The 25,403-nt window shown below is 38.5% G+C and overlaps 1 protein-coding gene across 2 annotated transcripts in view; it reads left to right on the forward strand.

Annotated features, from left to right (window-relative positions):
- The first annotated feature begins 205 nt into the window (after window positions 1-205).
- Window positions 206-25,403, forward strand: part of LOC149844079 (superoxide dismutase [Cu-Zn] 1) — a 30,195-nt gene continuing 4,997 nt past the window's right edge. The window contains exons 1-6 of one of the 2 annotated variants that reach the window (XM_090002043.1): window positions 13,348-13,464; window positions 17,223-17,310; window positions 17,420-17,521; window positions 17,873-17,968; window positions 18,494-18,525; window positions 18,641-18,716. In XM_090002043.1, coding sequence (XP_089858169.1) covers window positions 17,235-17,310; window positions 17,420-17,521; window positions 17,873-17,968; window positions 18,494-18,525; window positions 18,641-18,716 — 382 coding nt within the window. In that variant the 5' untranslated portion in view covers window positions 13,348-13,464; window positions 17,223-17,234. Of the gene's footprint in view, window positions 237-13,347; window positions 13,465-17,222; window positions 17,311-17,419; window positions 17,522-17,872; window positions 17,969-18,493; window positions 18,526-18,640; window positions 18,717-25,403 lie in introns of those variants that run through there. The other variant, XM_090002044.1, reaches the window with a different exon arrangement.

Genomic DNA, 25,403 nt, shown 5'->3' on the forward strand with positions numbered 1-25,403 from the left:
TTTCCTCTTCGCTCGAGTGTCGATCATAGGGCAGCCATTGCCATAACCCTCTTCAGCCGCTGCCAGAGACCCAGCGAGGTCGTCCTCTCCCATTTGCCGCCTGTCTCCACCACCCCCACCACTTGGGTTTCATGCACCGCTCTAGCTCGTCGCTCCTCACTCAGGACCCTCTATTTGTTGGGTGCTCCAACCACTGTTGGAGCCTTCTTTTCCTTTGACCATGAAGATTCGTTCGGGTGAGCCTCTCCCCAACTTTCCTTCTATAACCTCCTTTCTTCTTTCTCGATGGAGTATTGTTCGATTGGGGTAGAGGGCCGTGTTCCACCAAGGAGAGTTCGGTGGGGATGTTTTAGTTGTTCAACATTGTTGAACCCTGTAAAGTAGGGTCATCTATCTTGGTGGTTCTCTTGGTCATCCTTTGGCAAGTTCTTTTTAAGTTTTTTTTCCTCCTACGTTTGTTTGTTTTGTAGCTTGGTAGTTCTGAGTTTTGATTTAGATAAGGATTTCACAAACAACGCATTGCAATGGTTGTTGTAAATCCTTCCTTTTATCTTTGATGGCCGGTTTTGAATTTTCGAGATTGGATTCTTCAGTCTTTCTTTTATGTGACTGCTGCTTAGATTAATCAATCTCTTTGGGATTGAATTTTGTTGGAAATTATAAAGATCATGTTTTCGTCATTTTATGATTTCTTTACAATCAAAGTTTTTCTTCTTTAATTATTGATAATTTAAATTTATCTTTGTCTAATTTCCATCACGAAGTCGCTTTTTTAGTCCATTCTTACCTCCATGATCATAGTTTGATTGCTTTTGGAGGGTTAGGTGAAATGCTTTTGATTTCACCCTCTTTCACCATTTGCCATTATTGTTGTCATCAATTTGTTCTTGGTCTATTTCATTGTCATCTAGAATGATCATATTTTGCATTCATCTTATAATTTTTTTTGGTTCTTTTTCTATCTTTTTTGTGTTTTGGATTTGATTCCAATAGGTATATATAAACTTTTCATTGGAATCGGGTACCTCATTTTTTGTGCCATCACCAAGGTGATGCACAGGTTACCGATTTGTGTTTTGATTCTTATCGCTCGTGAGTGAAAGCATATTTAGAATTTAGCATTTGTATGTGTGCAACTATAACGCTTTCTCCTTGTGAGAGGGACGAGTAGATCGTGTCATGTGATAGTTACGCTAGACTTTCAGGACCCCGAGTTTTGTTTTACCTTTTGTCGCATTGAAAATGTAGGAGTCCTAAACTAAAAATTTAGAATATAATTCATGTTGTATGATAGAAATCTAAAAGTTAGTTTGCACGCACACTGAATTCGTAGCACAGTCACATTGCTAGAAAATGTTAGAATTGTATTGCATTGTCTATATAATTGTACATTGAAATTTTTTAATAAAATCACAATATAAGTATTCTCCACCTCCATATGACCTAATTGGTACAAATTTTGCAATTATGAAAATTATCAACTTCGGCCTTAAAAATCTTGAAATTTTCAAAAAACTCATCTTTGTTTTTCATAAGCTAAACTTAAGAAAATTTAAAAGTCATAAATAAAGTTATGAAATAGAGATTACCCCCACGAGTTGGAGTGCTTTTCAAATCACAAACATTACTATATAAGAGTTCAAGAATTTTAGAACTTCTTTCCATTCCATGACTGCACACATCAGATTTATTATAATGATCATGCTTGCATATAGGAATTAATCTTAACTGACTCATTTTCTTACCATAACTAAAATGCACAGATCAAGTCTAGCATGCCATAATTCAAGAGAGTCAAGTAAGTAAGCATGAATGTAATCAATCTTATTGGTCATATTCAGTTTAAACATGGCATAAGAAATAAAGTCTTTGCCTATAAACATATAGTTTTTTCATAATATTAAGTTGTCAGATTCAAACACTAGCTTAAAACCTTGTGTGGTCATTAGAAAGGTTGATATAAGGTTCTTAGTCATTGTGGGTACATGAATATATTCATGAGAATAAGACATTTTTCATATGTGAATTAGAGTTTCACAGTCCTTTTCCCTTCAACCCTCACATGATGAAAGTCTTTCATATACACTTGATTGTCTTTCCCCCACAATATCATATGTTTTAAACACACTTCGGCTATGATAAATATAAATTTTAGATCATGAATTCACATACCACCCTTTGTTTATTTGAGCCATGAAAATCGAGCTTACTACAACCACTAGGTTCTCTTCAGAAGGTTCTACCTTAATGTCTTGTCTCTTGTAATGATGGAACTCTCTCGCATAATGTTCTGGTTTGCCACACACATAGCAAGAAATAATTTTATATTTGGATTTCTTGAAATATTTGGGTTTTTTATTTTTAGACTTCAAGTCGACCTTGAACCTTCGCTTACGATCCATCATATTCACTTTAGCACCAACTTCTTTAACATTTTCTCTTTTATCGTTGTGGCAAGCTTCTTCTTCAATCCGAAGATGATAAAAAGTTGTTTTAGGTGAAAACCTCATTCTTATATTTTAACATATTACGATAATCCTTTCATAAATTAGACAATATTTCTATAATAGCAACCATTTGCAAGGACTCGTTAAAGTTTATGCCTTCTACATTAAGTTGGTGAGCTAACAATTACATTTCATCAACTTGAGGTAGGAGTTTTTCATCCAAAAATTTAAAATCCATATATTTGGTAACATGAAGAGCTTTTGGTTACCCGCGTCCTCCATGTTGTATTTATTCTAAATATCTTTCCAGAGTTTTTGCGCAAAATCCACTTTTGAGTAAAGATCAAATAATGAGTTGGGCAGGGCATTCAAAATGTGCCCTTGGCACATGTAGTCATCTTCCTTTCACTTGTGATACTTCATATTCTCAACAATAGTTTTTTATTATTGTTATGGAAGACATGGTTCAGTCAACACATACGCTACCTTGGCTATGGTCGGGAAGATCATTACTTTGTTTTGGCACTACTTGAAATCGATTCTATCAAATCAGGATTACAACCAAGACTGTATCTCTCATACAATTTCAACCTCTTCTATCACTGAAAAAGATGACCACCACGAGCAGCTTTAGAAAGAAGACAAAGGGAGAGGGAGGTAGCTGGGGTTTATATAAATTGCAGCAGAATGGTCTAGAGGACCATTTGCATGGGCTCATAAAGGCCAAATAGGTGGCATGCAAACATTTAAGGTCCAAACAGGTAGCATGCACCTATTTAAGGCTAAAACGGTCACCCACAATGAGTTGCATGTGCCACTCTCTAACCCAACATGCCAAAGTCGTTGAGATTATGTGTTGCTCCCCGAAAAGTCAAAAATGACCTTGGACTACCACATGACCTTGGACTACCTTTGGTCAACCACCAAAACGGTTTAGAAAAAGAATGGCTTTTTAAAAGATATATTACGGTACAATATGGTCCAAAAAGATGTAATAAAAGATTGGTCAATGTCAAACTAGTTCAAAGTTCAATTGACAAGCCTCCTAAGGGCCTTGCCCTCTAAACGAACTCTATACATTTTAAACTCATTGTGTTTCTAAAAAATGATTAATGTGGGACTAAATAAATTTCATAAAGTGAGCTTTTATCCAAAATTCATTTCTCAAAAAACATAGGCAAAAAGAATATTATTTGGCCAAAGAGCTTGATTCAAAAAGCTATTTATTTTGAGTCAAAACCACAAAGAGATCAATTTGAAAAGAACATGTGATTCCAAATCACATGGTGGAGGAGTTGTCTGCTTAGGTTGAGCAATGGATAAGCGATAAGCAATAAGCAATGGCTTATCCCTTGACTTTTACCCATTGCTCTCATTAATGCAAGGAGTCTGACATTTATGGAAATAAAAAATAGAATTTTTTTTGTCATCCCGTGCGTAAGAGCTTGGCTCAATTATGTTCTAATGGCATGAGATGGATTCACTTAAGGCGAGCCCGTGTTAGAGAGAAGATGAAAGGAGGTGATTAGAGTGGATCAGATAACGAGTGATGAGGCTGGAGTTGTCAACTACATTCTTGTGAAGATGTAGTTGAAAATTCCCCATCTCCGCTCTTATCAACCACCAACGTTATTCCATCTCTCAAGTCGGAATTTACAAACACCAATAGGGGTAGAGGGATTCATTAAATCCTCATCTCTCCTCCCAATTCCTGTTCCCAAACAGAGTTTAAGAAGCATTGAAATCCTACTGAATCACTGGAAATCCCACTGGAGTTGGGATTCTCAAGCCATTGGATTCATGAAAGGAAATTTGGGGAATTATTGGGAAACTGATGAGAAGCATTTCAGATTATTAATAATTGAAACACCACTTTTTTGAGTTTTGCACGAAATCCCAATTCCAATGATTTCCTACAACTGCTTTTAAAAGTGACCAACATGCCTCCATAGGGATTCGTTTTGTAGTTGAAGGTCCCATACAATTATAGACCCAAGTTGCACCACCATGAACAAGTTAACAAACTTTACATTCCATGTAAATTAAGAGTTTGTTGGCGAATCCCTAAAAAATCAACATGGACAGGAAGTGTACCTGAATTCGCCATAGTTCGTGTAGGTAATTCGGCGTTCTCCTCAGCCGGTCGACGCCCACAATGAGCCCAGGCCTTAGGTCGACGGTGAGCCGGACCCTTTCCGCAGAGTCCTAATGCGGAACATAATTTTGGCAGGGAAATGCTACAAGTCTCTCATCATCCTAGTAGCCCCTAACCCCTTATGTAATGGGAGATTAGGCAGTTACGTGAATGTGGTTATTCCACATTCACGTAACTCCCACCCACAACCCCATTATGTGGTCACTAACGTGACCCACTAAGAGGGTGTCAAACAGGGTCACATTCGTGGGTTGGATCCAAAAACTAATAATGTCCAACATTCTCCCACTTGACCCATTGACACCAAAAGTGTACTAAATCGAGGTGTATACCGTTATCTCGATTTAATTCTTTATGTGAGTTCACATGCTACCCTTTATCACAAGGATGAATCGTATGAGTCAAGGATATGAACACCCCTTTATGAAATGTCATATTTCCTTGTATTACGCTACAATTCACCTTCAGTGCTTAGGCATGTAAAAAATTGCCTTTATGAATAGGTTGGTCTCTCACCTATTCTATTGGTCCTTTAATATTGTTATTCTGCTATTCTCTCTAACCCATATGAGAGATTCTTTATGCAAAATCAACAATGACACAAAACCTTAGAGAATCAAAACATAAACACAAATGTGATCACATAATGTATTGTCATACATCAGAAGGAATAAAAAAGACCCATACCCTTTACATGTTGGGAATATAATCCCGGTGCTAGCCCTTTAGTAAGGGGATCCGCAGTCATTTCCTTCGTCTCAATTATATCAATACATACCAGATGATTCTCAGTCCTTTCTTTAACAACAAAATATTTTAACTCCATGTGTCGACACGATGTTGAGCTCTTGTTGTTATTTGAAAAGGACACAACTGCTTCATTGTCACAAAAGATCTTTAGCGGTTTCTCAATAGAGTCCACTATACCAAGACCCATAATGAAGTTCCTTATCCAAATGGTATGTGACGAAGTCTCGTATAGAGCAATAAATTCCGCCTTCATGGTATGAGCAGCAGTGGTAGACTGCTTTCCACTTCTCCATGAGACAACACCACCCACTAGAAGGAAAATGTATCCAGTAGTGGATTTTCTACTGTCAATACACCATCCTAAGTTCGCATCAGAGTATCCAACGACCTCTAGGTGGTCAGCTTTCCTGTAGGTCAACATATACTCTTTCGTTTCTTGTAAATAGCGCATGACCTTCTTCGTTGCCTTCTAGTGCGCAATGCCTGGATTTGACTGATATCTACCAAGCATTCCTACAACAAATGCTATATCAGGTCGAGTGCAGGTCTGCGCGTACTGTAAACTCACAATTGCTCTGTCAAGGGAGAGGACGGAGCGGTACAAAACTCCAATGGACAGGTTGTTAAGAACCACCCCATGGGCAAAGATCTGGCTTCCCTAGTCATTAGAGTTAGGGGAAGAGACTATCAGACATTATCCTAGGTGGTAGATCCTATGGACTTCTGCAGAAGTTGGATGCATCCGTTGCCAAGTACCTGCCTTTGGGGAATCCTCTCTTGGCTAAAGTCGTCAAACTTCGCAATATCATCTTGAGGACAGTCTTTTAAGCTCAATTTATCCCCTTTCACTATAGGTGCCGAACTAGGAGAACAATTCTCCATCCCATATCTTTTAAGAACCTTAAGGATATAGGATTTCTGAGATAGGCCAAAGACACCCTTAGTTCTGTTACAACGGATCTCAATTCCAAGGACATAAGTGGCCTCACCCATGTCTTTCATATCGAAATGAGAGGAAAGAAAGTCTTTTGTTTCATGTAAAAAACTCAAATCATTAGTTGCAAGAAGAATATCGTCAACATATAAAACCAAAATTATGAACTTACTCCCACTAGTCTTAATGTAAATACACTGATCAACAATGTTTTCAGTGAATCCAAAGTTCATTATTACCTTATTGAACTTCTTATACCACTGGTGGGAGGCCTGTTTAAGTCCATAAATTGACTTATTCAATTTGCAAACTAAGTTATTTGAGTCATCTATACTGAAACCAGGAGGTTGTTGCATGTATACCTCCTCATCTAGATCCCCATTCAGGAAGGCAGTTTTCATATCCATCTAATGCAGCTCTAAATCAAAATGAGCTACGAGGGTCATGATTATCCTCAATGATTCCTTAGTTGAGACAGGAGAAGAAGTCTCATTATAATTAATGCCCTCTATCTGTGTGAAATCTTTTGCAACAAGCCTAGCCTTGTACCTCTCCACATGACCTTTAAAGTCTGTTTTGGTTTTATAAACCCATTTACAACCAACAGGTTTAACTCTATCAGGTCGAGATATAAGATCTCACACTTGGTTCTTTGCCATAGAGTCAAGCTCTTCTTTCATGGCATTAATCCAATATGTTGATCTTTCACTTTCAATGGCTTCTGCAAATGTGAAGGGATCTTCATCAATGTCTATGAAATCATTTGACTCTTGTAAATACACCACATACTCCGGATGGATAGCAGATTTTCTAATTTTGGTGGACCTCCATACAGGTGCTACAGGTGGTTCAAAATGAGCCTCTGTATCCTGTTGTTGTATATCCTCATCAACAACCGGATCTAGTTGGGATTGATATTCATTGACTGGACTTTCTCTTGCATTACTCGAAGGAACAATGATAGAGAAAATTGAGTCTTTATTCTTAGCAGGTGTGAAACCTGAATCCTGCATTTCCTCAAAATCAATATTTTGAGATGCATCTATCCCAACAGAACCATTTTCAAGAAATCTTGTTTTATCTGTTTCCACTATCTATGGTGTATGAGATGGACAATAAAACCTAAAGTCGTTCGATCTTTCTGGATAACCAATGAAGAAACCACTAGTTGTCCTAGAATCAAAAGCTTTTATATGTGGGTTATACAATTTAGCTTCTGTTGGACATCCACATATGTGCATATATGATAAAGAAGGTTTTCTACCTGTCCATAACTCGTAAGGAGTCTTTTGAACATCCTTCGCAGGAACCTTATTCAGAATATGCACTGCTGTCTTAAGAGCTTCACCCCACAAGGTCAAAGGGAGGTTTGAGTGATTCAACATCGCTCGAATCATTTCTTTAAGCGTACGATTTCTCATTTCAGCTATACCATTTTCGTAAGCACTACCAGGCATGGTATATTAAGGCACAATGCCTTCTTTTTTTAGAAACCGCGTTAATGGACCTTCCTTTTGTCCCATCTCAGTGAAACGACCATAATATTCGCCACCTCTATCTGACCTGACAACCTTAATAACTTTACCAGTTTGTTTCTCTACTTCTTTCTTGAAGTCCTTAAAAACCTAAAAGACTTCTGATTTTTCAGATAATAAGTAAAGATACATATACCGTGAGTAATCGTCTATAAAGGTGATAAAATATTTTTCACCCGTATAACACGGTGAAAAAGGGCCGCAGACATCCATATGCACTATTTCTAACTTTCCATTGCTGCGTTTGACATCTTTCTTATATGTGTTAGAGTGCTTAGCCTTTATGTAGTCAACACATGGCTCTATATTCGTAAAATCAAGGGATCCAAGGTTTCCCTCTTTCACGAGTCTTTGGACTCTTTCTTTCAAGATATGTTCTAACCTCCGATGCCAAAGTAAATAGGATTGATCATCCTTTAGGCCACGTTTATTGTCAATCATTGTGTTCTCAATGGAGTGAGATTTCTGAATTTGGAATTTGGTTCTCAATCGATACAAACCATCACTCATATATGCAGAACCTATATTCATTGAATTTTTTCATAATAATAAGTTCAGATTTTTCAAATTTAAATACAAAGTCAAACTTATCAAGTTTTGAAATTGAAATTAGGTTTCGACTATAAGATGAAACATAAAAAGTATCAAGCAAATCCAATATAAATCCCGACTCCAACACAATTCTGCTGGTCCCAACGCTCTTGACATGCGAACACATCTTATTTTCTGAGAAGATGCTTCTTTCATGCTCCGTTGGTTCCCTTTTGTTCAGAAATGCCTGCAAAGAGTTGACAATGTGCACCGTGGCACCAGAATCAATCCACCAACTATGCAGTGGAACATGAATTAGATTGCACTCATGAGAAACGAATGACCTATTACCTTTATTTTCGAGCCACTTCTTGTATTTCAAACAATCCACCTTCTTATGCCCATTCTTTTTGAAGAAGAAACACTTTATAGAAGGGCCACCTAACTAGGATTTGGATTTCGCTTGAGAGTTTGAATTCTCCCCAGTGGCTCTTTTCTGATTTTTCCTTTTGAATGAGCTTTTTTTTTGCTTCAACCTTTGTTTATCTTTATGAGAGGCCATATGTGCACTTGGCACCCTCTCACCCTTCAATCTCTCCTCTTTCTCAACACACTTAGCCAAGAGGTCATTAAAAGACCATTTATCATTATGTGTGTTGTAGGATATTTTAAAGGGTCCATACTCAGTAGGTAACGAGGTTAAGATCAGATGGACTAAAAAGGACTCAGAGATGGCAAACTTCATGTCATTCAGTTGAGTTGCAATATTCCTCATTTCCAAAATATGATGTCGGATGTGACTGTCACCAACATATTTCATAGACACTAATTTGGACATGAGCCTACTGGTCCTTGCCTTATTAGAAGTGACGAACTGAGCCTCAATGGCTCTCAGAAATTCCTTAACAGTCCTATAATGAGGAATGACACCTCGAATATTCTTAGCCACCCGAGATTGCAAAAGCAACAGGCTAAGTCTGTTCGAGCGCTCCCACTTCTCAGAGGCAGCCTTCTGATCGGCTGTGCTCTGCTCTGTAAGAGCGGAAGGTTCGTCAATTCTAAGGGCCAGATCTAAATCCATATAGCACAAAGTGAATAATACAATTTCTTTCCAATCAGAAAAAAATGATCCGTCTAAAATGGGGATATTACCAGAACCGTCGATAAGGAAGAAGCCTGATAAAACAAGGAACGAAAAACGAAAAGACATTATTATTATTGCTCAAACAAGACTCGTGTTAAAAAGGTAAAAGTGAGACCCTTTATTTTCACCTTTTCTGAGATAAGCGTAGTTGAGCCATTATCGTTTCACTTTGGTGAAAACGACAATACTCATAATTGCTCCGTCTCTTCAATTCTCAAGGAATTGACTTTAGTTGGTGAAACTAGTAGATCATGAATCCAGAGACAATTCGGCACTGTACCTTTGGGTACAAACATGCTTCATGGGCTGAAATACATAACTTCTATCACACCCTGTGTAAATTTGGAACACAACAACCTACCTTTGGGTAAAATCGATGTTTCATAAATTCACACATAATCATAATAACGAATATTAATACGGTCCAAAGAATCCTTAATTAACACGAGTCAGATCACTTTGGTGATTACATGAATCGGTCAATCAAGATCTTTTACCGAAAATCCTATTCGTATTATGAAGCACGCTCATGCACACATTTTAATGCATGTATATTCATAACATAATATCAGTTCATACTTCAACAAATATGCATAAACTAATTGTCATGAATTTAGTTACAATTCATGCTTAAAATCATCATGCACAACTTAACCAATGCAAAGTACATGAATTAACATGCATAAGTCATGCATTATTCAAAATAAATACTTTATAAAGCATGAAAAATAACAAAAACATGCTCATATGGGTAAAACCCAGGGTCCTCAAGTAGGAACCAGTCTGAAACCGCCCCGAATCGGTCATCTAAGGGTCTGAACCGGTTCTAAACCTTATAAACTGATACTTAATATGAACAAAAGTTCATAAAACCCTATAACTGTATACCAAAATCCCTGTATCTCTTTATATTTATGAAAACAGGGTTTCAACATCTCAGAACCGATGAAAAACTGGAAAGAACTGGTCAAAAAGAGCTTTGTACCGGTTCTGAAAGGGGTCGGATCAGGTTCCTGATCCGATTCAGTCTTAATAGTGTTCGGATCCTACTTTCATGGATCTGACCCGGTTTAAATGGGATCCGGGTCTGACCCGACCCATACTTGATACGGGTCGGACCCGGCCCGAACAGAACCCGGGTTAGACCCGGTCCGAAATGGACTCGGGTTAGACCCGGGTCGGACCCGGTCCAAAACGGACCCTGGGTTAGACCCGGTCCGAAGCAGAACCGGGTGAGACCCGGTCCTAAATGGACCCCGGGTATGACCCGGTCCGAAGCATAACCAGGTTAGACTTGGTCCTAAATGGACCCCGGGTACGACCCGGTCCATAATAGAACCGGGTTAGACCCGGTCCTAAATGGACCTCGGGTTCAACCCGGCTCTTAATGGGTCTGGATCGGACCCGGTCCTAAATGGACCCGGGTCAAACCCGATCCAAGAGAAAGACCCGATTCTTTCCGGATCAGACCCAGACCTGGTACCATTATGGGTCCGAGTCAGATCCAAAAATGAATAGCAGACCCGATCCACCCAAAAAAGGTTTGGATCGGGTCTGTCATCGGGTCTTCTCGCCGGACCCGATCTGGTCCCCTTAAAAACACAAAAACAAAAAACCCGATGGTTTTCTATTTATGGTTTTCAGGGAAACCGAAAGGGTTTCCGCCCTTTTCGGTTCCACGGCGACCCACGTCGCTGTAACGGCAACTGACACCGGTTGCCGATGACCTGCGTCACCCCACGGTGACGCTGATCCGACGACCGCCCCCGTTAAAAGACGTCGCCCTACGACAACGATTCGCGACAATGTCGTCCGATGGCTAAAGACCTACACCACCTACCGGTCCGACGATAGTCCGAGCGGTGTCAGCAAGGTTGCCGCCGACCAACGGCTGCCCTTGTCAGCAAAACGCCCCACGACAAACCCACTTCCCCCGGCGACCCAGGTAAGGGTTAAACATTTTTTTTATTGTCGCCGGTTTACAGGTTACTCCGGCGATGAGGTGGGGCTACATGGGGTCCGACAAGGTGGCTGCTGCTACCTGCAGCTCTCAGCAAAAGCCCTCAGTCGGCCGATAGCTACGGAGGATTTTCAGGCGATGGTTCCAGCGACCATCCCGGCAACAACGGATCATCCCTGCAGCCCGACGGCCACAGGTATATTCCGATCATCCTTTCTTTTTTCTTTTATAAGGATTTGATCTGCTGCTTACCGGTGGTTGTCGCCCCATGGTGACTCCACCGACATCGTAAATGCCGAAATGACCTACACTGCCATACGCAGCGGAAATGCGTGGCAACATGGGCCCATAACCCAATGTTGGTGAATCCCTGAAAAATCAACATGGTCAGGAAGCGTACCTGAATTCGCCATAGTTCATGTAGGTAATTCGGCGTTCTCCTCAGCCGGTCGATGCCCACAATGAGCCCAGGCCTTAGGTCGATGGTGAGCAGGACCATTTCCGCAGAGTCCTAATGCGGAACAGAATTTTGGCAGGGAAATGCTACAAGTTTCTCATCATCCTAGTAGCCCCTAACCCCTTATGTAATGGGAGATTAGGCAGTTACGTGAATGTGATTATTCCACATTCACGTAACTCCCACCCACTACCCCATTACGTGGTCACTAACGTGACCCACCAGGAGGGTGTCAAACAGGGTCACATTCGTGGGTTGGATCCAAAAACTGATAATGTCCAACAGAGTTGGCCTACAACTCTCTGCTGCATATAAAGGTCTTGTATATAAGGGGACATTTGTTACAAGCCGGAGAAAGCCACTTTCTCCCAAAAGCTCTTTCCTTTCCGGTCAGGATCAAGTGCCATCACATGGCATACTTTGAGCATGCATCTGACTGCCCTCCATCTGCTTTTAGGACAAACTGTCAGCCAAAGATGGAGAGCATCAGGTGCTCGTCACACTTCAAAGTGTGCCATGTGATGGCACCTGATCCTGCCTCTCTCTCTTAGGCAAAAGTCATTGCACAAACCCCTTTTCATAAAAAAATGGAGTAAGCACTTCTAAAGTATGTGTGAGACCCACATGTCTTTTTCCCTTGGGTAAGTGAAAAAGACCACGTATGTTTGGTTTGCATCTTATGTGATTTGGAATGACATGCAAATGTGATTTGAAGTAATATAATTTCAAATCAGGCAAGGGGTGTGTCACGGGACCAATGAGGCTCAGCGTGGTTGGTAGGTGCTGTCAGTGCACGTCTCCCTGTGATGGGAGGTTGCAGGTTCAAAATGATACGTGAAATAACAACTGGTGGGGTATGCTTAACCCCAGCTTCCTTTCCACAAAAAGGGTCTATGAAATAAAGGTGAAAGTAAAGTCGAAGACAAAACATTCAGGTGGCACAAGATAGTTGTGAGGGCTTATTCCTGAAACATGCAAGTACAAGATATCATTTCCATCATTTCTGGAGTCATTCCAAGATAGCGGGACCCGTTCCAATTCCAGTTATGCTGCTTGACCTTTTAAAAACTGAACCAAATTGAAACCTCTACAACTTAACCAAGCAATAAAGCAGAAAAAGTGAATATCTGATACCCTTCACTGCTCTGCAATTATTGAATTAGATTGAAGCCTTCACATTTTAAGCCAAGGCAGTGAAGCAAAGAGTGAATACCCTTCATACTTGTTAGCGTCTAAGATTTATTTTGCAGTTTTACCTACCATGAAAGTAAATAAGAATTCAATTACGTGCCAGTACAAAATCAAGAAATTATAGGAATAATAAATAATTAATTAACATAAATGAGATAAGGGTTGGTACGTGGGTGATCGGTGATCCTTTCAGTATATATATATATATATATATATATATATATATATATATATATATATATACAGGGTCACTGGGAGTGGTCGTCGGTTGTCTCCTCTGCGTTGTGTTGAGGCTCCCTCCGTGCTGTTTCTCTTTTCTCTCTCTACCTCCTCTCTTTCTCTCTGCAGGGGCGTCCTGGGGTACTCTCTCTCTCTCTCCGTTCATCCTTATCAGAGATGTTGTCGAGGCATGCATATATGATCTGATTCGATGTTGAATACACTATTTAGATTATCCTCTATTCTTTTTCTTCTTGGAGCCTATTGTTTATAGACCTAGCGTTTTGTAGGTGTATCGGTTTTTCTTTTTTTGTTTTTGTAATCACTTCTTATCAAGGGTCGATAATCGGCAAATAAACGAGGGAAGCAGAAGAAATGGGTTTGTGGGTGTCAAGGAAATCGATCTAATTTTATAGCAAAAACATGGTGGTGACTCTTATCTTTAAAAATGGTTTGATTAGACCTTCTTGTGTTGCATCTATTGAATGGTTTTGTTACCATAACATGCCTTCTTTTGTCCGATTAAAGATGGTGTTTCTATGTCGTTGTCTGTATCCTTTTGATGTTTTTTTATTGTTTGTGACCATAATACCATGGTCATGGTTGTAATATTATTGTTTGCTTGTTCATTCTTAGCGAAGTATATGTTTTCTAATGGTTATAATGTTTGGTCTTATGGTTGAATATGTTGCATTCTGGAGTTCTGTTTTGTTGTTGTAATCCTTGTGTCTCTGCCGCTATGCTATTTGTCATTTCTTGGGGGTTTGACTACCTCCCAGCAGACAATTAAAGTCTTATATTGTTGCCATGTATATGTTTTGCAGGCCAATTATCAGTCTAGTGGGTTTCTTGTTTTTCTTGTTCTTCTTTTCTCATTTCTTACTGTTATAATTTCTTGCTGAAAGTTGAAGTCCACATAAGAGATTGTGATGATTTGCATTGGGCGTGATCTTTTGCTTCCTGTGAGCTTCTGTAAGTGCAAATCATTTGTACCCGGCCTTCCTAGAAAACCAGCCAAAGAATGCTCTTGAAATTATTTCTACAAGTAAAGAACTTTAATTCCAATAAAGACGACTCTTGAGTCTTGACACTACTATCCATTTGGTTTGGGCTGGGTTTTTGTTCTCTTGTTTATATTATGCTGTCTGAATGTGGAATCCACATGAAAATGAAGCTGAACATGTACCTGATGTACCCTGAGCGATTAGGAACCAAATTTTTGGAAATAAATCTGCTTTTAGGCAAGAATCCTATCACGCATTTTCAATGGCCTATCAAGTCCCAGCAATAGTGTCAGAAGCTCTGCTGGAAAAGGATTTTATCTTCTGTCCTTCACATTCTGCTCATCCCGAATGTTGTAGCTCTATTAGTTGATTAGATGCTTTGTGTCGAATGTTGGTGTTCATTCTGATTCTTCAGATGCTGCTTGAATTGAATGTTTTCCTGCCTAGAGCAGAAACATCACTGCCAACCACTGAATGGTTGATAGTAATTTAGGTCATATTCAATGACAATATGCAATTTGCACATGAGAGATTTAGGTTTACATAACTGGCCAACCCAACAGAGTAAATCATGTGCCCCATTCTCACTGACCAACAAACAAGGGAGAAAAAAAATTTATTCTGATACAAAGGAAGTAATGTGTTGTCTCGAGTTATCAAAGGGATCTTTAGGATGGATTATTAGTAGGAGCAAGAGCAAATTTTGCATACTAATTAGCTCTTTAGAGTATAGTTGTTGTAGGAGCGAAGCACCATGCAATCCGGGTCTAAAGGATCCATCTGGATGCAGTTCTTAGTTTAGTGTTTTATCACAAATATAAAAATAAAAATATTATTTCCAAATGCTTAGAACAAGCATAGCAGGGAGAGGCAAGAAGCCTCTTTAACTAGGCCACAAGAGGGCTCTTAGAGCCCTTGGGGAGCTCCCAACGGCTCTAAACAGCTCTAAGGGCCAATTACATTAATGTCCTTTCACTTTAAAGGACAAAACAAAGAAGGAATAAAGAAAACATAAAGAAAAAGAAGAATTACAATGCTGCCTCTAATGGGCAGCTACTACTACATAAAAAGGAAAAGACTAAAATGCCCATAGAGGACATTACTAATTACATCATAAATATATATACATGAGTTTGATTTAAATTTGAATTTGAATTATGTAATGGAACTATCTCAGATTCAATTTAGAATTAGGGTCTTTTCCAAACTTCTTTTAGTTCTTTCATAAAGGTTCTTGGATTCCAGGGGAAAAAGGACCGAGAATGTGATACAAAATGATCTAGAAGTAATTTTATACTTCTGCTAATTCTGAAAATGGGGCTAAGCTTCAGATAAAGTCACTGATGGATTAGCTGCTTTGCTTAAGTGTCCATCAGCAATATGCATCACTATGTTTGGAGGGATCACAAGCAGACTTACATTGCCCAATCTTAGTTTTATTTCTCCACACATAAGTCTGGAGAATCTAGATCTGGACACAGCTCAGGTTGCATTTAAGTGTCAATGTTGTCCTATGTAGTCAAAAGCCCCAACTAGGCATCTACTAGTCCCCTTAGTTGGTCTAGGCTTTAGCAAAATGCCCAGGCTTTGCAATTCCTAGGTGGGTACCTTAAAAGGTACAAATTTTGCTGACTAGGCACCGACTAAGGCACCTACTCGACGACCAAGCTGTCTCTGCCTAGGCATGAGGATAGTTTTAGTCATTTATTATTCTTATATATGTTTTGTTATTTTTTTGTGTATATATATAATTATACATATGTGTGTGTGTTTGTGTGATTTATTCTGTAAAATCATGAAAACATGCTTAGTTATTATATATATATATGTGTGTGTGTGTGTGTGTGTGTGTGTCTATGTCACAGGGATTCGGCTAGCAGGGTGCCGCACCCGCGTCCACGCGACGCGATGCATGTGCGGGTGGGCACCGGGTGCGGTCAACCCGACCCTGGGTGCGGTCAAAGCACCCAAGGTCATTTTGGTCCAATTTTTCAAACATAAAAACAAAAAATTGACAAGAAATTTTTTTTTGCCCTATATGTCACAGGGATTCTCCAACTAGGTGCCGCACCCGCACCCGATGCAGTCAACCTGACCCTAAGTGCAGTCAACGCACCCAGGGTCATTTATGTCCAACTTTTGGACTTTATATATATATATATATATATATATATATATATATATATATATATATATATATATATATATATATATATATATATATATATATATATATATATATATATATATATATTTTTTTTTTTTTTTGCTGCACCCCCGCACCCGGGTTTTTTGGAAGTGCCGCATCCCCGCACCCGCACCCATGTGACATTGGTGTGTGTGTGTGTGTGTGTGTGAAACATTGAAAGCATGCACAGTTAATTTTAATTGATTATGCTTTTTATATATGTGTGTTACTTTATTTCTGATGAATTTTCCTATAAAAGCATGTTTAATATTATGAATTATGTAATATGTTATTTATATATGTATGTGTTACTGTGCTTCCGTTAAAAGTTGAAAGCATATTTTGTTGACTATACTGAATATGTTATGAATAATTGAATATATATATTGTGTGTGTGTATATTCTGGTTATGTAAATTAATAAATTTTGTGAAAGCATGTGTAATTTTGTACTTGTGTAATGAAAACATCTTATTAGTAAAAGAATTAAACATATTTTTATGTATATTTTAATTGGGGTACCGACTAGTCCTGCCTAGTCCTCGACTAGTCTCTTTAGGTCTCTACCGACTAGGCACCACCTAATGCTTTTGACTACATAGATGCTGTAAGATGGTCTGCAAGCCTTTGAACTGGTTCTTACTAGTTTCATACATTAAAGAACTTTTTTTTATGCCTTCCATACTTATTTAATTTTTATTGGTTCAGATCACATCGACAATGGTGAAAGCTGTTGTTGTGTTTGGTAGCAAGGAGGGTGTCAGTGGCACCATATACTTGACTCAGGATGGAGATGGTATTACAGTTTTTTTTATGTTGGAAGTTATCTATTCTAAATATGCCTATTTGAGATCTTGATGTGCATTGTTCATTTTTTTTATATGGATATTGTCTCCCATACACAGGCCCAACAACAGTAACTGGCACTGTTTCTGGCCTTAAGCCTGGACTCCATGGATTCCACGTCCATGCCCTTGGTGACACAACAAATGGCTGTATGTCGACTGGTATTGTTCCACCGACCTTGTGGATTTATGTTAGAAGTTAGAACAAGTTAATGGGCATGTTTGTTTTTGTCACAGTTGTGATTCCTCAGTCTGTGAAATTCTAAACTGAGTTTTTCCATCCTGTGATTGTTGGTCATAACTCATAAGGTTCACACCTATGACCAACTTTCATAGGTTAAAAGATCTCAACTTTCACATCTGAGGTTTAAGAATCACGTCATAGATAGCTGAGAAAGTTCAAGAATCACAGGGCAAAGAAAACCTGCCCAATGTTTACTCTCTTCTACTAGTGTTTTTCTTTTGACTATTTCTTCTTTCTCACTGTTCTTGAATGTTGGATTGTATAATCAGGACCACATTTTAATCCTGCCAACAAGGAGCATGGTTCCCCTAAAGATGAAATTCGCCATGCTGGTGACCTTGGGAACATCACTGTTGGTGATGATGGTAATTGTTTTGCTTTGTGTTGTAACATAAACTTCATAGCCATTTTTTCTGAAGATTTTGCTTTCTCTGTGGGTATTTTTCTTTCATTCTCTTAACTTGAATCATGAGTTAGGTGCCTTGGGACAAGATTGCTTCAGTTTGGGACTCAAGTTGCTCGGTGTCTCCACCAATAAGGTTGATGGTGTCTAGGATCCATGTTATTTTTCACCAAGTGGCTAGCCATTGGGTTTGGCCTTGACTGGACTCAGCTGTCTGACTCCTGAATTGTAGTATAGATTTCAGACGAATGTTTTGTCAATCTTTTTGATCTTCAGGCTTTTGCTTTTTCCTTTCCTATTGCATGTTAATTTCTAGGAAATCTAGCATAGTTTTTTGAACACCCTTATGCTTCCTTAATGCTGACAGGTTGGTATTGTCTGCATGATTTGTGAACTTGGCATCCTAAACAATAGTGTTCGTGTTGGGTCTCATAATTTTCTTTTGGCATTTAGTAATTCCTTCATTTTTTCTGGTTTGCAATTTTAGGTACTGCTACTTTTACGATCACCGACAGCCAGGTGGTTTGATTTCTTATCCGCTTTTTTCCTGCTCATAATATATTCAGGTTACTTTTTCTTTTTTCTTCTTACTGGTAATAATACTTTATTCAATCATATAATATTCATGTTTCAGATTCCTTTATCTGGACCAAATTCGATTGTTGGAAGGGCCATTGTGGTGCATGCTGATCCTGATGACCTTGGAAAGGGTAATGTCTGTTATTCTTTATTCTTTCTAGATGGCAACTCTTGTATTCAGCTTCACACAAATTGATCATTCTTTTAAGTTGCATTATATACAAATTAATTCTTTCTTATGTGAGTTCTTTTTATGTGCTGTTTATTTTTTCTTGCTCCCTTAGTTGATGTCTGATCAGAGTTTTTCAAAGCTCTTCCATAGTTGGGATATTTTGCCTTTCCTAGCTCCAAGCACGTGTTTGCATGCACGCACACACGTGTTAAATTATGTACCTTATTACCTAATGTAATATATATATTTTATATATATAAGGTAATACATATACATATATTAATATATATGTATATGTATCTACTTTTTATATATATAAAATATATATTTCTTATTATTTAGTCATAGGGGTAGTTTCGTCTTTTCTTCCATTTTACGCACATTCACCTTTTGAATGTGTTTGTAATTTCTTTTTACTTTTTCTTTTTCTTTATTTTTATTTCTTTTATTTTTTCACTTAAAGGAACCTTGGGGGGCCCACTCAAATAGACGTTGGGCCCCTCCAACGGTCACATTTGTGACCGTTGGAGGGGCTCCAACGTCTATGAGTGGAGCCCCTCCAAGGCTCCCTTTTGGATTGTTATAAATAGGGGCTCTCCCCTTGTATTCTCTTATGGCTTTGAGTCAAAGCCCAAGTTCTCAATAAATTGATTCCATTGTTTTTATGCCTTTGTGCATTTGTGAGTTATTTGTGGGTTGTGCTTTTTGTGCACAAGTGTTCTAAAGTGTTCTTATTGTGCTTTCGTGGTGGGTTGAATATCAAGAATATTAAGGTCTTGATATTAGTATCTTGTTGAAGATACTTTTACATGGTATCAGAGCCTCGTTGGAAGAAAGAAGATCGTGTATCTCGCCTCTTGTGAAGCACCTCGAAAATCGTGCCCTCAAGCTAGTGAAGTTTTTGAGTAAAGCATTTGCTCCGGGCAATATTTTAGAAGCAACTTTCGTCAAGAAAAGGTTGAAAATCCGTTAAGGTACGCTTTATTTTTCATCTTCTCCTCTCCATAATGGGTGAAAAAGACTCCCACTTCTCCCTTGGTTTTAAACTTAGTGGTTCGAACTATCATGTTTGGGCCGGCAACATGGAAGCCCATATCAAAGGGAAAGGTCTTTGGAGTTATGTTCAAGGTTCCATATCGGAACCCGAACCCAAGCTTTCTATTATAGAGAAAGGGGAAATCAAGATTCTTGAAGGAGAAGATAGACAAAAGGCCTTAGAAGAATATTCCAAAAGGCATGATGAGTGGGAAATGAAGAACTTCAAAATATTGTCTTGGATTTTTTCGTCCGTAGAAACCAAGATCAATGCCAACATCATCAAATTTAAAAAAGCCTCCGAAGCTTGGTTATACCTTGAAAAAATGTATACGTCAAGGGACTTGTCTCACAAATACTACCTCCAAAAGAAAGTCTTGACTCTTCAACAAAATGATTTATCTATTCGGGAATATTTTGCCGAATTATCATCTATTTGGGACGAGCTTGCCATGCTCGAACCAAAATGGAGCGGAGAAGCTATTGAATTAAGGCACAAACAACTAGAGGAAGATCGCTTCTTCAACTTCTTAAATGGTCTTAGACCCGAATTTGAGCAAATTCGGTCCTCCCTTCTATCGGCTTTTACCTCCCCATCTATTGAAGATGTCATCACCAAGCTAAGTGGTGAGGAAACACGTATGGGGATTAGTAAAAATAACCCAAGTATTCTTGCTACACCTTCTCAAAATGACTATGAAGTGGTCAATGCCGTGTCAAGACCCGGTAATAATTTGAAGACCTACAAACCGCCCCATTTCAAAAATCAAGGGCAAAATGATCGATATGGCAAGAGAGATTATAGCAAATTAACTTGCCATTTTTGTAAAGAACCGGGACATATCAAACCCAATTGTCCCAAATGGAAGAAGTTCCTCGCCGCGGCTTTAGCATCCCAATCAGAGGAACGGCCTTCAACATCAAATGAACCTCTTTCGCTTCATCAAATTATGGATGCTCTTCAACCTCTTCTCAAAGGAGGCACCTCTGGAGCCGCCATGTCATCTTCTTCCTCTCTTGGTAAGACATCTTGGCTACTTGATTCTGGTGCTTCGTTCCATATGACTCCAAGTCATTGTTTTCTTTCTAATTATTCTGAAAATCGTCTTCCATCTTTTGTCTCAACCGCGGATGGAACCCCTCTTGAAATTAAAGGAATGGGAAATTTTGAAAAACAAGATTTTTTTATCCCAAAAATTCGTCTTATTCCAAAGCTAAACTTAAATTTACTTTCCGTTTCTCAACTCTCGGACTATGGTTGCGATATAAAGTTCTTTTCTAATAAATGTTGGATACAGGATCGCCAGTCCGGGAAATTGATTGGGGAAGGCTCTAGGAGAGGAGACCTCTACTATGTTGATTTTCTTAAAATTCCCAAGAATCAATTTTGTAATGTTGCTCAAAACAAAGATATTCATGTATGGCATAAGAGATTGGGTCATCCCAACATTGTTAAAATCTCTTATTTGCCTTTTATTAAGCATCTTTGTAATGAAAATTTTGTTTGTAATGAATGTATTCTTGGAAAAATGAGAAGTCTTCCTTTTCCTCAAAGATCCATGTTTACAACAAAACCTTTTGAAATTGTTCACTCCGATGTATGGGGTCCAGCTCCGGTGATATCCAAGGGAGGCTTTTCTTACTATGTTATCTTTGTGGATGATTTCACTAGGTTTAGTTGGATATATTTTCTTAAACATAAATATGAAGTTTTTTCAACCTTTAAAACATTTCATATGATGGTTTTAAATCAATTCAATGGAAATTTTAAAATTTTTAGAACCGATTCGGGTGGTGAATACCTTTCCAATGAATTTAAAAGCTATCTTGAAAACTATGGAATTCTTCATCAAAAGTCTTGTCCCAAAACCCCCCAACAAAATGGGTTGGCTGAACGGAAACATAGGCATATTATTGAAACCACACGAACTTTGCTCATTTCTCAAAATATACCGAAAAAACTTTGGGCGGAGGCCGCTCTTACTTCTGTCTATCTCATAAATAGACTTCCATCTAAAAACTTGAACAAGATTTCCCCGTTTGAAAAATTATACGAAAAAGAACCTGATTATAGCAGGTTAAGGGTTTTTGGATGTAAATGTTTTGTCCTTACTGATAAAAATGACAAACTCTCCCCTAAGGCCATTCCTTGTGCCTTTCTTGGTTACTCTGAAACTCATAAAGGTTTTCGCTGTTATGATGTTAAGAGTGATAAACTTTATGTTTCCAGAAATGTAAGCTTTTTGGAAAATGTTAGTGGTTTCGAAAAACTTGAAACTAATGACGAGAATATAGATTATTCTTTTCTGTTTGATTTATTAACTGAAGATGATGATACTAGCGATGATGAAACAAATCAAAATGATGAAACTCATACTGATCAACCCATTAATGAAGAACCACATAGAGATCCTATAACCTATTCTCATAGAGATAGGAGTACTTTTAGAAGTGCCCTCGAAAGATATGATAATGAGTCTACCCCTTCAAGTGAAGGAAATCTTCGTAGGACCGAAAGATCAAGAAAACCCTCTTCTAGGTTCATCTCATATGAGTCTTTTTCACCAAAATATAGAGCTTGTCTAAGCGCCATTCACTCGTACATAGAACCTAGGGATTTTGAGGAAGCACGAAAATACCCAGAATGGATAATTGCTATGAATAATGAACTTGAAGCCCTAAAGAAAGCGAAAACCTGGGAGTTTCAAGACCTTCCTAAAGATAAGAAAGCAATAGGATGTAGATGGGTATTTAAAGTCAAAACTAAGTGTGATGGGTCTCTTGAGAGATATAAGGCCCGCTTAGTAGCAAAAGGATATGGTCAAAAATATGGGATTGATTATGAGGAGACTTTTGCCCCCGTTGCTCGGATGGTCACCGTCCGATGTCTTATAACCGTTGCTTCAATAAATAAATGGAACATCTATCAGATGGATGTTAAGAATGCGTTTTTAAACGGAGATCTAAACGAAGAAGTATATATGGATGCTCCTCCTGGAATGGAGTATCCTAAAGGGAAAGTGCTTCGTCTTCGGAAAGCACTGTATGGTTTAAAACAAGCTCCCAAAGCTTGGTATGATAGGTTTAACTCCGTGATGTTAGATAATGGTTTTTCATCATGCTTTACTGATACTGCTTTGTTTGTTAGAAAGTCTAATGCAGGGATTGTTATTCTGTTGCTATATGTGGACGACATGCTTATTACTGGGAGTGATTCTAAAGGGATTAAAAGCATAAAGTCCATTTTAAAGGATAAGTTTGAAATGTCTGACTTGGGTTTCTTAACTTATTTTTTGGGTATTGAGGTTGCATACTCTCATAGAGGGTATTTTTTGTCTCAAACTAAGCTTGCATCTGAGATTATTGACAGGTCAGGTATTACAGATGATAAAGTTTGTGAAACTCCTGCTATAGTAGGAGAAAAAATGAAGATTGATGATGGTGTTCCTCTCTCCGATCCTACTCCCTACAGGCAGCTCGTAGGATCGTTGATGTATCTAAGTATCACCAGACCAGATATCTCACATGCGGTGCATACGGCAAGTCAATTTCAGCATGCACCAACTTCTGTTCACATGGGTGCTATCTTACGTGTCGTAAGATACCTAAAGCACACTATTAATAAGGGAGTTTTTCTATCTTCTTCTTCTGAATTAAGGTTAATTGCTTATACTGACTCTGATTGGGGAGGTGACCCAAATAACCGTCACTCCACCACTGGTTTTTGTGTTTTCTTAGGAGACTCATTAATCTCATGGAGATGCAAGAAGCAGCAAAAGGTGTCTCTATCATCAACTGAAGCCGAATATCGTGCCATGGCAACTACTACCATGGAAATTGTTTGGATTCACCAATTGCTGGAAGACATGGGAATCACTATTGAAGGACCTACCAAGCTTTGCTGTGACAACAAAAGTGCGATTTATATCGCCAAAAATCACACCTTTCATGAGCGGACCAAACACATAGAGATGGATTGTCATTATGTTCGAGAGGCGTACCTCAAGGGAATCATTGACCTTCCATATGTCACGTCCGAATATCAATTGGCGGATTTCTTCACCAAAGCCTTGTGTGCTCCGCGTTTCAACTTTCTTCTTAGCAAACTCTCGGTCATCCTGCCCTAAGTTTGAGGGGGGGTGTTAAATTATGTACCTTATTACCTAATGTAATATATATATTTTATATATATAAGGTAATATATGTATCTACTTTTTATATATATAAAATATATATTTCTTATTATTTAGTCATAGGGGTAGTTTCGTCTTTTCTTCCATTTTACGCACATTCACCTTTTGAATGTGTTTGTAATTTCTTTTTACTTTTTCTTTTTCTTTATTTTTATTTCTTTTATTTTTTCACTTAAAGGAACCTTGGGGGGCCCACTCAAATAGACGTTGGGCCCCTCCAACGGTCACATTTGTGACCGTTGGAGGGGCTCCAACGTCTATGAGTGGAGCCCCTCCAAGGCTCCCTTTTGGATTGTTATAAATAGGGGCTCTCCCCTTGTATTCTCTTATGGCTTTGAGTCAAAGCCCAAGTTCTCAATAAATTGATTCCATTGTTTTTATGCCTTTGTGCATTTGTGAGTTATTTGTGGGTTGTGCTTTTTGTGCACAAGTGTTCTAAAGTGTTCTTATTGTGCTTTCGTGGTGGGTTGAATATCAAGAATATTAAGGTCTTGATATTAGTATCTTGTTGAAGATACTTTTACAACACGGACATTGAGTCTCTGGTTTAGACAATTTAGTACCATATTTGCCTCACACACGCACGCAGAATTGAGTCTGTGATTCCAACAATTTGGTATCATCTTGTAGCACCTCACTTCCACATTTTTTTTTACTAAACTGGCCATATAGTATCGCAGTCATTTACTATGAGCTTGCTTTGAATTAAAAAGTTTAAATAGACCCAAGGGGTTAGGCATTGTGGGATGGGGCCTAGGCAATTTAATGGGCAGCCTAGGTTCAAATCCCATGGGACTCACCCCCCTGCGTAAGCCGAAGCTTGGCGGCTCCCTAATGTCGAGGGGTAAGCCCTTGGAGTTTTACGCTGACAGGACAGCAACCATAAGTATGGCAGGCTGAGCCAGTGCTGCTAGGTCTGTGTGCCTGGGACGGCTTCTCCGAGTAAAAATAAAAATAAAAAGTTTAAATATTAAAACATATTGTAGAAAAGGACAAAAATGGATAGTTCAGATTGCATCAAAATGTAACTATTAAAAGAAAACCTTTACACCCAAATTGTTTGTAATTTTACACTCACCCACACAATCCGATCATAATGAAAATGTACAAGTAGGTGGATTCTACTCATTGGTAAGGTAAATTTGACCATCAAATGTTATTCTAGCCTTTGGGATATCTTTTAACTGATCATTTGTTTGCTATTTTAGTAGGTTCAAACAAAGCCTCTTTAAGTTATAGTTTTGCTATTTTGATAGGTTCAAACAAAACCAATAAATCATATGTTTAAGTTTGAAAAGATGCATAAAGCAATGGTCCAACTTGCATTAATCACCTTGCCACATATAGCTCCTAGACACGTACTTGTTTCATTCGACTGCACCTAAATGGTACATAGCCATTTTAACAAATATTTTGTG

This window comes from Nuphar pumila, chromosome 3, assembly GCF_984573655.1.
Source record: "Nuphar pumila chromosome 3, dmNupPumi1.hap1.1, whole genome shotgun sequence".
Taxonomy (NCBI): domain Eukaryota; kingdom Viridiplantae; phylum Streptophyta; class Magnoliopsida; order Nymphaeales; family Nymphaeaceae; genus Nuphar; species Nuphar pumila.